The following is a 17,382-nucleotide window of genomic DNA, read 5'->3' on the forward strand; positions in this document are numbered from 1 at the left end:
AGTTACTGAAATGATTTTAGCTTGTGGTTCAGTGCATGTAATCATCTTGGAACATCCTGAAACTCGTTCTTTTGTTCCGTTCTCTATCATGGCTTTTGGGCTGTGTCTGTGAGCTTGTCACTTCTCAAACCCAGAAATCCTTCCCGTGATATTCAGGCACAGTGGCTCTGAATGCTGTGCTGGCTGTGGTAGCTCATGTAAAGAACACTTCCTCTGCCAGGAGTGGTTTTGGGACCCTTCCTGGAGGGCTGTGACTCAGAACTGATGGGATGTCTCACTGTGTGACACCTCTGAACCTTACGGGCTGTTTGTCCTTGCCACACTGCTGGCAGGTTGCTCCCGTTGGAAATGCCAGCTCCTGGCTGGCACAGTGACCCACAGGTGACCCTGGAGGCGTACCTGGGGACCCAGGAAACACTCAGGGGCAGAGCCAGGCTGGGCCAGGCCTGTGCTGATCCTGATGTAGCTATTCAAGGGTCGGGAGTTTGGCTTTGGTTTGGTTTTCATGCAGTTTTTGTTAGTCAGGAGACGCTGGGTTTGGGAAGAGCCCCTGCAGCCCTGCTCACTGTGGTACAGCAGAAGGGGTTGGATTTGCTGTGACTCTTTCAAATGGCCCAAACCTGACCCTTCTGCTTGGGACAGTGGCTGCAGACTGCTTATAACATACCATGAAAGAGTGTGCTTTTGGCACCTCTGCTTGAAAAGGGAGGAAGAAAGAGGCAAATTCAGGTTTACAGTATACACAATTTTAATAACAAAATGCTTCTGTACACTGCACTTGTTTTACTCCATTACTCACACCCCCTCCCACCAGAAGTTGGCTCTCGAAACATAATTTAAACACAATGCATCTAGGACTCTCTGTAATCTTGGGTTGCTAAGCTGGTAGAATAGTTCACTTACTAGTGTTTTCATTAGTAAAAAAAAAAATGGGTGGGGTGGGTTTTGTTTGGCTTTTTACAAAGGAAGGGTTGGGAGATGGCAGGCATAGCTTCTTGGTGCTTACACAGGGGTGTGCAATGCTGTTTCACCCCATCCAAGGCCTGACTATACCCCTCAAAGCTTCTGGTACCTTTCCCTAGATGCCTTTCACAAGGCAGATTTTTACACAAGATGTGAAATGCTGAATTTCCAGCTGATTCTGAAATTATCTCTAAGCATCCTGCTAAGGTGGTGCCTTAAAAAGCAAAGCCCAGCACCAATTTTAGCATCTGGGACATTTGCAGTGGAGGAAGGTGTGGGAAGGGAGGAGCTGCTGCCTTTGGTTTCTGTTGTTTCCTTTTTGGGGGGGAGGAGAAATACTGTATCCCCCTCTGAACTTGTTTAATTTTTATGGAAAACTTCATAAGAAAGATGAAATTCAGCTCCTGGGTAACTTTCATAGGTCTGAACAGATGGATTTTGATAGCTACACAGATCACAAAATTAAATCAACTTTATTTCCATTAAAGTAGTACAGAAATTATCTTAGACACATTAAAAATAAGCGTGTAGTGCAGATTTCTGGTTTAAAGCCACAGGATGTTTCTGATTTTACAAGGTAGCAATAGGCCCCTGTCTTGTAAGGGGGTAATGGGACAGAAGCTCAGATTTGCATGTGGCTGATCACTGAAAAATCGGATCATTTCTGCTTGGGGGAGAAACAAACAAAACCAAACACCAATGAAGCAGCATTCATTATGTTTCCATCTGATAGGGAATGGGAGCTCAGTGCAGAGGAGTACTTCAGCTGGAGACTGAACACTCACCCATTTCACCCTTCATCGAGTCATTTTTACTTGTGTGCATTTAAACACTGATCTAATGCAGAGAGACTAACTGGGAGCATTAATTCAGCCTGTTCCAGGAGAATGACTCAAAACCTGAACTTGTGCTGCTGGGTTTCCATTTCACTGACACGAGGGTGAGGAGCAGGGGAAGCTGCCTGGATATCAGCAAGGATTGAGGAGATACTTGGGTGGGATGAGGATCTCAAAAGCAGTACAAGAAATTCTGTTTCTAAAAGACCCAAAGACCTCTGAGGTTGTGCCTGGAGGTGTTGAAGCACCTGTAAGCAGTGTAGGATCTGTACAAACCGAGGCTGTGCAGCAGAGATGGTGTTTGGGGAGGGCAGGTTAACAAGCTCCTGTCATCAGCCAGCGCTCGTACTGAAATACGATTAATTTAAACCAAATCATCGTGGTTCTTGTTCCATCAACAAAATAAATCAGGGACTGCTGAGTAGCACAATTATTCCAATCCCCTCCTTGCCTGGAAGAGTCACAAGCAATTGCAAATGGAAGACAGTAACTTTAAAATAAAAAATATTAACGGCCTCTGGCTATGTCCTTGTGCGGAGCGATGGCTCTGCCTGGTGCTCGCTGTCCCTCCGCAGGGAATTCAAGTTGACTTCACTGCTGCTGTTTGACATTCTGCGAGTTTTATGATACCTGTTACCCTAAATGTAATGTTTACTGAATTGCTTTGCTTATGCCTGGAACCTGGCGACAAATGGGTTTGGAAATAGCGCACATAAACCACAGTATTTGGGAGACTGGCTGTGGAGTACAGAGAGGGAACGGGAGCGGTGCTGGGCTGTGCCTGCTGGCCTCCTGCTCTGCTGTCTGCAGGCCAAGCACTTCAGGACTAGTGGAAACTTGGGTGCCTGGGTGCCTGGGCTTGGACAGGCACTGGAAGAGTGCTTTAATGCTTGGAAAATCACCGTGAGTGGCAGGGATGGAGAAGTGGGTTACATGCAGCATTGCTGGAGGATCTGTCTTTGTTCTTCCTGGGTGGAATTAAAAGCTCATAAAGATGGAGTGGGACAGAGCTGGGCTGTTGGGAAAGCACCTCCTCTGGAGGAACCTCAGCTCCTCACCAAGCAGCCACTTCTTGTTCCTATGTGGAAGACTGAGGTGGTACCCCTTGAACTGTCTGACAGCCAGGGTTTCTGGGATTGCTTCCTGCAGACACAGCTGAGGCTGTCTGAGTTCAGTGGTGACATCTGACTGGGGATGGCAGCACAGCCAGATTATTTGGTTGCCAGAATAATTAACAAGCTCTGTGATGACTTTGTGCTGGTACCCTGCAGCTGTAGGTGGAAGTCATCCCCAAGTGCCTCCTCCCCAGGCTCCTAGAGCTGGCCTTTGCCAGCCAGTGCAGGGTGAGGGACAATGATGCCCACTCAGTGCTCACTCACCTGCTCCTAGAGCAGCATCCTGGGCCTCGGGAGAGCTGTGAGCACTTAGTTATGGGAGGGAGCAAAGCAAATCTTCCTACAGTAGCTAAATACCCCTGGGGGCCAGTATGGGTTTGTATTTCTCAGTTTAGCTCTGGCCTTCTGCCTCACGTGGGATTTAATCATCCAGAATATCTGCTCTTTGTCCACCTACCCGGCAGGACTTTTTGTAGTCAGTTAAAAGCAGTAATTAATTTCCCAGAACAGGTGTAAATGGATTCATCTTAGTATTAACAGTAACAAGAGTTCAAAGATATCTCTATGGAAATCCATTAGGCTTCACTGGATCATCTCTTCCATTAAAGTACAGAGTCAAGGAAAGTAAACAAAATATTGGTTTTATATTAAGGGCACTGTATGTAAAATAAAATGATGCAAATTAATATCTTCAAAGCCAGCAATTGAAAAACCTTTATGTAAAATCTTACGAGAAGTTACTTATCTTGCTATAATTGTCTTGGACGAATTCATCTCACAAGAAAACATCAAACTGTTGTATAATTGCACCCTAAATACCTCACTAAGTGGTAATACAGAGAGAAAAGCAGAGTGAAATAGCAAACGGATTTTTGTGCAGTGGTTTTTCTGTTTCAAAAGTTTGCAGGATAGTTTAGTACATCACAATTAGCATACTGTAATTATGGATTTGGTCAAAATATGGCAACACTGTGAGGAATTTAGTTTCTTCATCAGGGTGTGCTGGTAATTGTTTAACACTGCAGCATTGGACACAACACATTTTTTAGTTATACATACATGTATATATATATAAAATAATTCTCCATCCCTCTGAATCTTTTAGCTTTGGTTAGAATGTTTGCAATATTTGAGCAGTTGACTTAAAAATAATGTAATCCTTTGCAGACCCCCCACCCTCCCACCCTTGTGGCATCTGAGTACCACCATCACTGCATAGATCTGCAAATATTTACATATAATTCCATAATAGAGTATAAATAGCAATATGGTACTTCTGGCTAAAGAAACCAAATTACCCCTTAGAATGAGGTGTACGTGTATATATATTTATATATGATTTTTTAAAAAGTCATACTAGTTTAGATTCTGTCCCATATCGAGTAAGAAACAAAACATTTTTCAGTGAACTATTCTATAAACTAATCATATTCTCCTAACTTATCAGAAGGGGTCTTTTTTTATCTTGAATTTTGGAAGAGGAGGACAAGTGAGAGCTTTTATTACAGGGGCTAATTCTGTCTCCAGAGAAACCAATGGAGTTAGTGCATGAAAATAGCTTCCCAGCCAGAGGAAGCCTCAGCTGGGGGGGCAGCAGGGGGACAAAGAGAGGCTTCTTCCTTCCTTCCTTTCTTCCTTCCTTCTTCTCCTTAACCTTGCTGTTGATATTTGCTTTTAATTAAGAGAACCTTGCATTAAGGGTATTTACACATGAAAAGGTGCTGAAATGCTGTTTGTTCATCATCATTAAGTAATTAGCCTGAATTCATGAAAAGCATCATCAAGTGAAACCAGGGAGCCGAGGACTGAATGTACTTAATATTTCCAATCGATGCCAGCATGCTGAGCCTCTCTAAAGAAGCTGCAGTGCCAATCTGGGGACACACGGAGGGCTGTCCTGCTCTTGGAGGGGTGTGTGCCCATCCTGCTTGGGACTGTGTGTGCCCATCCTGCCCGGGGCTGTGTGCCCATGTGTGTGTGCCTGTGTGAACTGCTCCTTTCTGTGCCTGCTGTCCCTTTCAGCAAGCTGAGCCATGAACATGCACAGAACAAAACTATTTCATATTAGTTCACCCCAATGCACTGAAATTCCCACCTGGACCTTTGTTGCTCTTTATTTTTTTTTCGTTTTGTTTTCCCTCCCTTCCCTTACTGGAGTGAAATGCTCAGAGGAGGAAAATCCTCCTCCTGGGCTGCCCTTAAAGTGCCCGGAGCCAGCTGCGGTGTTTGGGATCCTCCAGCTGCAGTGGAACAAACGGAGTGCACGTCCCCCACAGATCCCTGCACAGATATCCAGTCTCCTTCCCCTCAGACTGTTTGCAGTAGAAAAAGTAGAATATGGAGACTCGGGTATAAATGTTTACACACAGTCATATAATTACATAACATGAAACATTTTACATAGTTTGAGGTGAGCATCTCTTTTAGACTTTTAAACATTAGGAGTGCAAGTTGAATGTAATCATTGCTTCTTTAACACTGAAAATATTATGGATTTATTTTTTAAAAAACTTAAAAATACTGCACCACTCCATAAACAATGTTTCCATTAAGTAGCTTGGAAAATTAGGCTTTATGTCAACATTTGTAAAAATTAGAATCTGATGTAGGTCCCTACAATTTTAAAGTAGGTTACTTATCTGATATACTTTGTGATGGGCTGTAGGAATTATACTTCACATTCTTTATAGGGCAGCTGCTGGCACTTGCACTGTCCGTAGCCATTGATGATGATGAAGGGTCCTTCGTGGGTGGGTTCGTACTCGTTATAGGGTCCTTGGTCTGACATATTGGCCATATGCAGCCGTGTTTGGGATCGGAGCTGCCTGTGGTTTTGAATCATTGAGCACTGCCTAATTCTTCTTAGTGTGGGAGGGCAGCACTTCCTGGAGATGAACACTATAAAAATGATAAAAAAGAAAGAAAACAATAAAGCCATTGTTCCTGTAATTACCCTCTGCGTGAAGATGGCATTGTTTGGCTCAGGGAACTGTTCTTCGGTGGTAACGACCATGCCTGCTGTAGTTGGAATCTCTTTGTCTCCCACATGGAAATGAGAAGAGCTTATTCTTTTCGTGTACTCGGTAGTTGGAGCTGTGTACGACGTCGTAGCCACAGGGGTAACCACAGTCGATAAATTCCAGCAAAGCTGAAAGCCATACACTGCATCTAGAATATCCTCTCCCTGGGTGTGGTCGGGGCTGTGGCAGAGGATGGCGTGCTCCCACCGACCTTGGAAGCCACTCAACCATGTGGCCAAGGAGCAGATCTTTGGGCTGCATTCCCACAGATTGCCGGAGAGGCCCACGGTGGTGAGGGATGTCAGCGAGCTCAGGATCTTGGAATCCAGAGTGGTGAGCTTGTTGTTATCCATGAGGAGGGTTTTAAGGTTAGGCATAGTTTCAAAGACGGTGAGGTCAATGGCTTTGATTTCGTTTCCAGTCAAATCGAGCTTTGTTAAGGTGCCCCAGGTCCACTCCATCCCACATGTCAAGTTGCTAATTTTGTTCCACTGCAAGAAGAGCGTGTGCAGGCTGCTCAGCCGGAGGAAGTGAGCAAAATTAATCTTTGTCAGCTGGTTGTGCTCTAGGTGAAGCTCCCTCAGCTTGATTAATCCTGCAAATCCATTGCGAGCCAAACTTCGCAAGCGGTTTGTGCTCAAATCCAGGAATTCCAGGCTACGACAGTCCCAGAACAGGCGGACCGGGATGGTCCGCAGGGAGTTGGATCGCAAGTGCAAGGTCTGTAGCTTGCGAAGGCCGTAGAAGAGCTCGGGGTGCAGAGAGGATAACTGATTAAAAGAGAGGTCCAAATTCTGCAGGTTAAGCAGCTGGCTAAAAGTTGTGTTTGGCAAATGAAAGATTTTGTTGGAACTTAAGACTAATTCCTTAAGTTTATACAGTCCTTGAAAAGAATCTTCTCTGACTGTTGCAATTTGATTATGATCTAAGTGAAGCCAAGTAAGTTGACTGAAGCTTGCAAATTGATCCCTTTCAAGTTCAGAAATATAATTGTGCCTCAGTGACAAACCTAGCGAGCCCTTTTCAGTGGTGTTTGGCACTGAGTGAAACCCCTGAGAGTCACAGTAAAAGAGCAGCTTCTCACAGCGACATTTTGGTGGACAAGCCATGCCCAAGGCAGGCAGCATTTTTAAAACCATACTCATTGCATATAGTGCTGCCAGCATACGAGCCCCTAATGGCCACTTGAAATGTAAGCCTGCAGAATATAATTTAGGAAAACAACAAGATAGGATAGCCTTATCAGTACACTTGGAATATCACGGTGGAAGATTTCACTGCAGATAACATTGCCATGCATTTCCAACAAGCTAATTCTAAATGCAAAAAACAACTTACTATGACAAACCGAATACTTGGACATTACACTTAGGAGGAGGCTTTATCTCGATTACGGAGGGTTACAGTGGCGCTATCGGAAAACATTTTTTTCATAAGGTTCAGTGCAGAGCAATCAGCTTTAGCATCTTAACTGCTCCTTTAAAGCAGAGCTGTCATTCATTATACAAGGAACAGAGAAACGCAGGAACTTACCCATTCTTTTGAGTACATTGGAGGGTGCATTCAGTCGTAGTTTGAGACTCAACGCCGTGAGTCTGTGAAAGGCTCTAATGTAAGACAGCCTTGAATAATTGACTGGATTTGGTGTCCTTTGATATTAGTGCAAAATCCACGATGCTCTCTTGGAATATTCCTTTTGAAATTGCTGCCTTGATCTCCTCTGACAGGTCTGCAATTTTTAAATCTTAATACAAGTTTTCGTCCTCCGTGGCTGCTCAGCTGGTTAATTGAAGCTCACGTTTTCCTTTTCCGCAGCTGTGGCTTCCTTTAGTCCTAACTTGTTGATGGCAGATGGGTGGCTTATTGCTGAGAGAAGCTCCTGTAGTAGCATGAGTGCATTTACTGAAAAGCTTTTCAGGGAAGCGGTACAAGAATGGATTTGCTTATGCGCTGCGACCACACAGGGCTCTATATAGGCTGACGTCACCTGGTGACGTTCCTTTTGTTTGGGTTTTCCAGAAGCTTTGCTGTTTTAAAGCATTGTGCTGCATGCTGTGATCATGTTAAAGACCACTGATAGAGGGGGAAAAATCCAGCGGCAGGAGTCCTTCGTCCCCACGAGAGAAGGAGCAGGAGGGACTCGCAGCACCCTGCTCCCCCCACATCTGCGCCGGCTCTGCTCAGCTGGGGTTAAAAGCAGCACAGAGCTGCGGATGGAAGTGCCCGAGTGCCGCCTGCTCTTACTTTTCTGCTAAATCTCCCTGCATGAAAGGAACTTTTAGATGCAAAATGCGCAGAGTTTGAATAGAGGATGCTGGTCAGCACCGGCTTTCATGGAGGTGAGAGGGATTGGGCAGCTCAGAGCTCTGTGTGACAGCTGTGTGCAACTGTGGTCCCTGCAGAAGTGCAGAGAGCAGTGCTGGAGCTGGAGCAGGAGTGTCAGGAAGTACAGCCCGGGTGCAGGGCACAGGGGCAAGCGCTTCAAGCCAGGAGAAATTTCTGGAAAAAGCAAAGCTTGCGTTAGGGCACAGGAAAAATTTAATTGGAATCCAGCTTGACAGTGTGCGGTTATGAAACTAGAAAATCTATTTTCTCCTCCCAAACGGTGGCTTTTATACTTGCTTTTCCCTGGGCACTGGAGTGCAGGGCAGAAATGGTGAGATTGACATCTCCAGTCTGGGCTCAGAGTGGTGCGAGGGCTTCCTTGTGGTCACCCACAATGTCCTGCTGCTGTGTGTCCCCTCAGAGAGGGGGGACGCCTCCAGGAGCCCCTGGCTGCAGGGTGGGTCTGTAACAGTTATCCTGTGGGTTTAGGGCTGCAGAGCTGTGCCCTGCAGGGCTGTGTGTGCTCTCCAGCCCCGCTGGGCTCTGGCTGGAGCATGCACACACAGCCGGGAGGAGGACAGTGGGCTCTCTTAGGGCTGTTTGCTTGCTTTAAAGGTTCATTGCCCCATTATTCAGAGCAACCTCTCCTCTGGGACAGCTGGTACTGAAAGGTAAATGACCAGGTTCGATTTACATTTTTATATGATTTTAGGATGCATGTGCAGGTAAAGCCTTTGGAGCCACTGCTTTGGTCATAGCTCGATGTGGGTACAGCAGGGGGATGCCGGTTTCCTGCTCCAGGCAACTTGGATAAGCTTTTAAATTTTTTTTCCTTGAAATATAAAGCAATAATGTAGTGGAGGCACTTGAAAATGTTTGCTGTGTAGCAGTGAGGTATCACCTCTAACCTCCAAGATCTGGAATGAGCTGAGAACAACAAATTTCCCATGATGATGGAGCAAGATGAATTGTGTCAAAAGAAGGGTTTAAAATAAAATGGCTGTTTACCTTTGTTATTAAGTGTTGGTTCCTTGCTTTGGTTCCTTGGAGGTCCTTGCTTAAACCAAGACCTGCTCTTCTCTGCCTGCTTCTCCCTTGGCTGTCCTGTGGTGGAATGGTGACACTGCCTCTGGTGCTTCCTTTCTGGGATGGGCAGACTCGAGGGGAGCAATGAATGGAAAGTAAAGGGATGGAGAACATGAATGCACAAGAATAAAATCTCAAAAAACTGAAAAAAGCTAAAGCAAAACAAATAAACCCTACCCTGAACCCATCAGGAAAGTAAAATTCTTTAATATTAAGCAAATAAGGAAATGTTAGATAAATTTCTTAAATTGCTCTGCCATAATAAATGTTTTCACATTTGCTCTAGTGTGAAAGAAATCCATGCAAAGAAATTACATAAACCTATTTAAAGAGATTCTTCTTGTTTAATGTTCAGGGTACGAAGAGCTCAGGCTCAGCTCCAGCTGTCCAACAGAACCTCGGCTCTGCAGGACCTGCAGAAGGTTCTTGGAGCAGCTCTGTGCAGCACCCTCATCCGAGGTGTTGGTTTTAATAACATTTCAATATGTTACCATAACAGTTCACAGCAGCATTCCAAAGGGTATAATTTGAGGTCAACTGTCAGCTCTTTCCCTCTCACCAGGAGACTGAAATTAGGTATCGTTGGAAACATTTTGCTTTTTTGCATCAATATCTGCTGGTAGGTTCCTCCCACGTTAAGATTGTGTAATTTGGCACAGAGTTAAGAGTTAATGTTCAAACACGGTGAGTTGCTCCTTTTCTGAAGCTCTCCGTTCTTTGGCCCTTAACCAAACAAGGGCTATTTAGCACCTTGCCAGCGAGTTTCCTGTTTAGGAAACTGTTAACACGAACTTTATGGGCGCTTTTCTTAGCAAAACATGTTTTTATGTGCACTTGCTGTGAAATAACAGTTATTACCTCAAGTGTGCATCTCAGTCTCCGAAGTCTGGAACACTGCAGTAACATTTATATTGTTCCTTGGGAGCTGCCTGGGCTGTCAGGGTGCAACAGACTGGGAATAAACCCCCAGAAAACTCATGCAAATGCATTTCTTCTGAGCCTGAATACTCATTGCCCAGCATGAAAAACCATGATACCACCTGGGCACTTCTGCCACAGCAGGAACTTTATGGCAGCCTGAACCCTCATATGCAATGTGGACAGAGAAATTGGCAGGAATAAGCTTGCTAGGACCAAGGGGTTTGAGGGCTTCTCACCTACCCCGCTCCTGGAGCAGCAGCACAACTGGTTCTGCTGCTAAACCCATGCGCCGGGAAAGTAGAATTGCACCCTGAGGCGAGCGTTGTCATTTAGTTAGGCTGACATCTTGTGGAAGCCTTCCTAGTGTATTAAGAACAACATACAAGCTAATTTTACTGGATGGAGATGTGGGGGCTGCATAACTTTGCTGTGCTGGGGGCCTGGAGCTGCAGGTGAGACTGCAGCAGGTGTGTGGCACTGCCAGCTCACCCTCCTTCCTGCCTGCAGGAGTGGCCGGGGGAATTGTTGCTGGGCGTTAGCACCTCGGGGACCATGGGAGGATTTGCTGCTCTTTGGCCAGAAGGTTGTGTTTGTGCTGTGTCACAGGGCTGTGAGGCAGGAGGTGAGCAGGGGTGTGGCTGGAGTGTCACCATGTGCGCTCTGTCACTTGGATTTGCTGCCGTGGAAGCACTGAGCCCTAGGAGGGGACACACAGGACAAAGGCTTGTTGGAGGTGACCCAGCAGCAGAGATGTGCCCAGGGCTTCAGGCCAGCTGCAGAGTCCTTTGGGGCAGGGCAGTGGGATGGATGGGCACTGAAGGCTGGGTGGCCTTGTCTTCACGGGAGCAAAGTGCACGTGTGGTGGCATAGCGTGGTGGCTGTCACCTCCCTGTCTGGCAGCTCTCTGCACCTGGCACCGGTTGTAATTCCTCCTTGTACCAGGGTGAGTGCAGGAGCCACCCTTCCCCTCTCTGTGGTGCAGCCTGTCCGTGGGGAAGGATGTCAGGGTGGCAGTGCTGTGGCATGGCCAGCTGGGCAGGGGGACCGTGCAGGAAGCTTTATTGTCACCCAGGTTCTTGCTGAAGCCCAGACGATGCCATGCAGCCCATTTGCTGGGCTGAGCTGTGGCTGGCTGTGGGAGACTCCTTCCTGCAGCAAACCAGGGCACAGTCCTGCTTCCTGCCCTTGGATTTAAAACACTGCTGGAATTGGTGTGGTCACCCCTCAGTGCTCACGCTGCTGGCCCCGGATCAGCCCCGTTCTGGCTGGAACCGGTTGGCAGCCCTGCTGTCACAGTGATGGAGGGCTGTGCGTGGTTATCCTCCAGACACGGAATTAGGCTGGGTGGCAGGGCAAAACCAAGCGTGGGACAGAATGCACCCAGGCACTGATGTTCGGTGTCCCCTGGCTGCGGAGCCCAGAGGTGGCACAGTGACACACAGTGACACACCGCCTGCCCACAGGAAGGTGTGCCAAGCACTCACGTGGAACTTACTCAGCCCCATCATTAACCAGGATGCTGCCTGTTGTACTGACAGCCCAGGAGTCAATTCCCAGACACCTGAAGCAGAAACCTCTCTGCCAGCCATCCTTTCTGGTGGTTGTGTGGGGTGTGAAGGTGGGACAGTGGTGGCTCTCAGCAGTGGTGTATCTGGCTTACAGCTGGGTGCTGATTTGGGGAGGGGGCATGGTGGGCTCTGCAGGGATGGTGTGAGGTGGTGCTGAGCAGGACCTCAATACCTCAGTGAGCTCAGTTTAACCCAAACTGATGATGGACCTTTAAGATTAACAGCTGATATTTGTGATATTTAGTTACAAAAATGTATCTTTGAGTAGCTGGTTACAGGACATGCTCTGTTGATGCTGGTGGAATGCACCGCCACTGCCATGCTCCTGTGCCTCTATAAATTAGATTTTAACCTCCATAGCTATAGGAAAAGCCTGGGTCTGTCTTTTGCTTGTTTGAATTCAGATGACACACCTACAGCAGGAAGGCTTTGTGACAGAAATGGTGATTCTGCTCCCCTCCCTGTGTACAAATCCCCTTTCTTTGCTTTGAGCATTAAAAGAGTCCCCTCTGGGGGTGGTGGTGTGAGCTGGGACCGCAGGGATGTTACAGGGAACATTTGTGGAGCTCTGCAAGGGGAGCAGCAATGGTGGGGGAAGAGCAGAGGTGGAGGGAGTGGGGGTAACGAGCAATTTTGAACATCAATTCTATCCTCTTTGATAAAGATCTGATTTAATTTAAAGTAAATTTGCACCGTGGCTAAATTTATTATCCATGATACTGGTCAGAGTTGGGATAGCATACTGCAGAATGATTGACATGGTCAGCATGACCCTATTAAATCTACTGAATCTATTAGCTGCTCGCTGGCTGCAGGGTTTGTGATTCCCTCAGCAGAGTTTTGTGCTGAATATCTAAAAATCCTGTTAGAAATCTGAATATTTGGGCTTCACTCTTGTGAGTCCTCCTAATCCCATGGATAGCAGGAGCTGCTGGCTGGGCTGCCTTGTGCTGCCGGGTCATTAGCTGGCTCCTCAGTGAAGGTTCACACTAGACATGAGGACCAGTTTTTAATGGTCAGGCTAATTGGTTAGTGGAACATATTACCCAAAAGAGCTAAACTGGCACTTGGAGCCTTTAAAACACAATTTATTAGTTGAGAGAGGGAGCCCAGCTCAAACAGGACTTTTGGTGGACAAGCCCAACTGTAGGGTGGAACCAATGGGTAAAATTTTCGACTTGTGTGGCAGCCTGGACAAAGTGACAGGGCTGTGGTCAGGGCTGATCCTCAGCATGTTTCTGTGCCCACGAGGGTTTCTGCTGCCATGGGCTGTGCAGGTCTTCATGTGTTCCACCAGGTCCTAATGGGGTTTGTTTGGCACCACAGTATTTATTATGCAGGGGGGAAAAAGGTCAGGAAACTTCAGCTGGGCAAAACTTGACATTGTTGTCTCCAGGACCATGGTTGGAATTGACTGTGATGGTTTTAGATGTCAGTGGCAGCAGGGTTTGTGTATCCACTGAGGTGTCCTGGGTCTGTCCTGCTCTGCCCCCACTCAGCCCTGACAAAGGATCCCAATTAGTGACTCCATGTGCTAAATCACCAGAGCTAAATTAGCAGGGTGCTTCATCCTGCAGCCTTCTGAAGTAAATTCTGGTCATGCTCTTGACAAGCTTCTGTACTAAAACTTATGCATAGCAGCAAGGTGGAAATAAACTGGAGCTGCCTTCCTGAAATCTAGTGGGGTTGGATTCTACAGCTTTTTCTGTGCTAGGATGTGGTGTAGTTTCATAAGAATGGATCAGCAGTGAGAAATCAGTGCTGCTCAGGCTTTAATGTGCTTTGTTGGGGTGTTTTGCATAGTGATCCATTAGTGGAGGCCATCTCTTGGTTTTCCTCTCATCCAAAAGGCATCTGGTGCTGTGCACCGAGGCTGTGGGCTGTGAAGCCGGGGACAGCAAAGTGGAATTGATGGGTGGTATCGCCTCAAATCCCTGCTCCTGCTTCTTGTTAAAATGGTAATGTGGGAGCACCCGGGGAGAAGTAAAATGGCACTTCTTGGAACAGCTGAATGTTTGGCTTTCTGCATAATAGATGAGCATATATCTTAGATCCAAACATATTCCCGGGAAAAAAACCCAGTGTGTGGGGAGGGTGCTGTGGGTTCAGTAAAATGATCACGTTGCCGCGGGTAAACAGGGGTGAAGCAGCTGCCACTGCAGGTGGGTGTCTTGGAGCAGCTTGTGGCTGGGGCAGTGCCTGGTGGCAGCTTCTGGGGTCACTGTCCCCCTGTTCCCCGCAGGTGCCAGCCTTGCCTGCTGCCACCAGCATGCCAGGGGCAGAGCCATTGCTCAGGGAGTCTTGTCCGTCATATCCTCTGAGCAGGGCAGCAGCAAAGTGTTGGGTAAATCAGTGCATTAATCTTCACTTTATTTAGAGCCTTCAGCTTTGATTTTTGAATATAGAGCAAAGAGGGGGCCAGTGCTGGGGCTGCTGCAGGTTTGGCAGTGTCACAACAAGCTCCTGGGTTTAGCTCCAGTCAGTTTTCAGTTACCTTTTGTGATGAGAATCAAATAACTTGATCGTGGCGGTGACAAATCTTCAATAATTCATTACACTATAATGACATTACAGCATCCTAACTCCCTCCCCCCCCATTTTTTATTTCTGCTGTAGAGTGGACTTGATGTTTTAGATTCAAGGCTGTTCATCCAGATATTTCACACCAGCCTGTCACCTGGAGAATTGATACCTGGCATACACTCACTGCAGCACTGCTAAATGGTTTTTCTTCTCAACTGGATAATTATATTGATTGTTGCTTAGGACTTCAGAAATTGGATTGTGGTTGAATAAAGTGTGTTTTGAAACCCTAATATAAGCTATATTAAAGAGAAAAATCTCCCAGCAAAACCAGACCACCACCACTGTCTTATCTGACTCTTAATTTGTTAGAAGTGAGGGTATTTTTGACCCAGTGTCTGATGAAAAGGGAAGCTGCCCCTGCTGCTTGGCCCTTTGGCCTCTCTAACAACAGAACTCAGGCGAAACGTGCAGGATCAAACCTTGGCAGCTCCCCATGGGTGGGCCTGGAGACTCACTTGAAATTTTACTCACTTTGAATTTCTTAACCAACAAATGGTTTTTAAGGATTTGACTTTTGATTCTGGGCTTTTGACTGCCTGCTCAGGAGCAGTGTTGTGTGATCCCTGGGGTGGGGTGTGCAGGGAGCAGTGATTGCCTTATGGGGGAGGTGGAGATTCTACTGCCCATGTGCAGAATCACTCCATAAACCTCAAAAATAGAAACAGAAGCTTACCATACATTTGACATGAAACTCTGAGACCCTGAATACCTGTTTACCTCTTTGTCTGCTGTTTTCCAGGCTGGCCGCAAGGAAAGAAGCGATGCCCTGAACTCTGCCATTGATAAAATGACCAAGAAGACCAGAGACCTGCGCAGGCAGGTGAGGGATGGTCAGAGGTGGTGCTGGCTGAGACACAGGAGTGCAGTGCTGCCTGCTGGGGATTTGTTCCTGGGCATTTGTTCCTAGTGAATTAGAGGCCAGAAGCTTCCAGTGGGATGCATGGGGTGGGAATGTAAATCCCTCTTAATTCCCTGTTAACTGTGTGATACAGATGTTGGAGTTTTAATCATCCTCATGGCAAGAGAGATTAAAAAAACCCAACAAAGCCCCCCAAAAAACAACTTTTACTTGGTGGACTTTGAAGATAATCAGTGATATTTTATCGTCCTGGTGGTGTTCATCTCAACCTATTTTATTTGAGAACTGTATTTATGTAGCATCAGCTTTTTGTCTGTTTGGTTTTAAAACAATATATTCCCATTTTTGAGTAAGTGAGAATATGGATCAGGTTTGTTGAAAAATGTTTTTATTCTAGCAGAAAAATAAAAAAGTTAAATCAGTGTGTTGTTTAATCAGCTGAGGGAAAGCAGCAAATTTACTCAGACAAAACCAATATGAGCTGCTAAATCAATATTTGTGGCCAAACTGGTGACTTGCACTTCTATAACTAATCCATTTTTTAAGGAGATTTCATTTAAATTGAAGCAAAAAGTCTGTAGACAAGACTTAGTGCAGGGAAAGCCTTGGTCACACAAAGGAAAAAGGATCAATGACAAAAGCAGTTTAAGCTGTACGTATTAATACAGTAAGGGGGAAACAGCAGTGGAACACTACTGAAGAATAACTCATTTTTTTACTTTTATTTTAGCTCCGCAAAGCTGTTATGGACCACGTTTCAGACTCTTTTCTGGAAACAAATGTTCCTCTTTTAGTATTGATTGAAGCTGCCAAGAATGGGAATGAAAAAGAAGTTAAAGAATATGCCCAGGTTTTCCGTGAACATGCCAACAAATTGATTGAGGTAAGATGGTACAAATTAAAATTTAATTGTTGCTAGTTAAATTAAGGGAAGACTAGGCAAAACAGGTTTTTCAGTTCTGCTGAAGCACAAAGCAAATTCTGTAATAAATTTCCTTTTAAAATTTTATTTGAATGAATTTAAACACAATTTAATATTTAAATAATTGAAAACATAAGCTTATCAGAAGGAGCTGTTAAATAACCCCTGTAGTTGTGGATATTACAATGAGAGTACATGATAAAGGTTTTGTTACTTGGAGGGGGTCAGTTGGAGTAAGGGAGACCAGGGCATGATTGTCCTGCTGGACAGTTTGACCCATTGTTTTGAAGCCTGGAGGGGTTTTCTTTCCAGTCAAATCCCACTGAATATAAACAGGCCTTTTGTGTGAAGGCTTTCAGAATGAAGAGCTGCTCGTGTGTTTGTAAAGAGCAAACAGAACACTTGGAGTGACAGCACAACTGATCCCTGCCACTCCTCTGTAAGGAAAACTCAAAGGCTCTCCAGCTGATGGAACTACAGAGCCGAGCTCTGACTGGGGGGAAAACCTGATTAAATGGGACCAGTGTGTCTTAACTGGAATCCCAGGATCACTGAAGTTGGAAAATCCCTGCCAGCCAATTGAGTCCAAGCTGTGCCTGATCCCCACCTTGTCCCCAGCCCAGAGCACTCAGTGCCACCTCCAGGTGTTCCTGGGACACCTCCAGGGATGGGGATTCCAAACCCCCCTGGGCAGCCCCTCCCAATCCCCGAGCACCCTTTCCATGGGGAAATTCCTCCTGGTGCCCTCCCTGAGCCTGCCTGGCCCAGCCTGAGGCCGTTCCCTCTTGTCTTCTCACTCATTACCTGGGAGAAAACTGACCCTCACCTGGCTGCTCCTCCTGTCAGGAAGTTGCTCTCAGAGTTGTTTGTGCCCTGCTGAGGGGAGCAGTTTCCATGGGTGGTGTCTGCAGAGAGCAGCAGCAGAGCCTGCCCTGTTCATGGATCCACCTCGGGACTCTGGGCCCCTCGCCGCCGCCGTCGCGTGAGAGTTCTGTGCCAGCTGATGCTGAATGGCACGGAACAAACAGCTATAGGTGTTGTTGGGGAAACATGCCACTAGGAATAAGTGTCAAAAACTCCTCCTGTGCTCTTCTGTGCTTTGAGGCTCTGGCTGGTTGTGCTGAACCTCAGCAGCTCCCTGGGAACAGTCCCAGGCTGCTTCATGTGGTTCTGCTCTCTCG

General features: G+C 46.4%; 2 protein-coding genes across 2 annotated transcripts in view; one reads left to right on the forward strand and one right to left on the reverse strand.

The window, feature by feature from the left end:
- Nucleotides 1-17,382, forward strand: part of CTNNA1 (catenin alpha 1) — a 116,435-nt gene that overhangs the window by 53,047 nt on the left and 46,006 nt on the right. Inside the window, exons 8-9 of the mRNA XM_084215978.1 lie at nt 15,160-15,240; nt 16,010-16,162. Coding sequence (XP_084072104.1) covers nt 15,160-15,240; nt 16,010-16,162 — 234 coding nt within the window. The remainder of the gene's footprint in view (nt 1-15,159; nt 15,241-16,009; nt 16,163-17,382) is intronic.
- Nucleotides 5,583-7,497, reverse strand: LRRTM2 (leucine rich repeat transmembrane neuronal 2; the record flags this gene model as incomplete). The annotated part of the gene is made up of 2 exons (XM_084215985.1): nt 5,583-7,184; nt 7,468-7,497. 2 exons carry the CDS (start codon nt 7,495-7,497, stop codon nt 5,583-5,585), a joined length of 1,632 nt encoding a protein of 543 aa, XP_084072111.1.

This window comes from Fringilla coelebs (genome assembly GCF_963513975.1).
Source record: "Fringilla coelebs genome assembly, chromosome: 15".
NCBI classification, from domain to species: domain Eukaryota; kingdom Metazoa; phylum Chordata; class Aves; order Passeriformes; family Fringillidae; genus Fringilla; species Fringilla coelebs.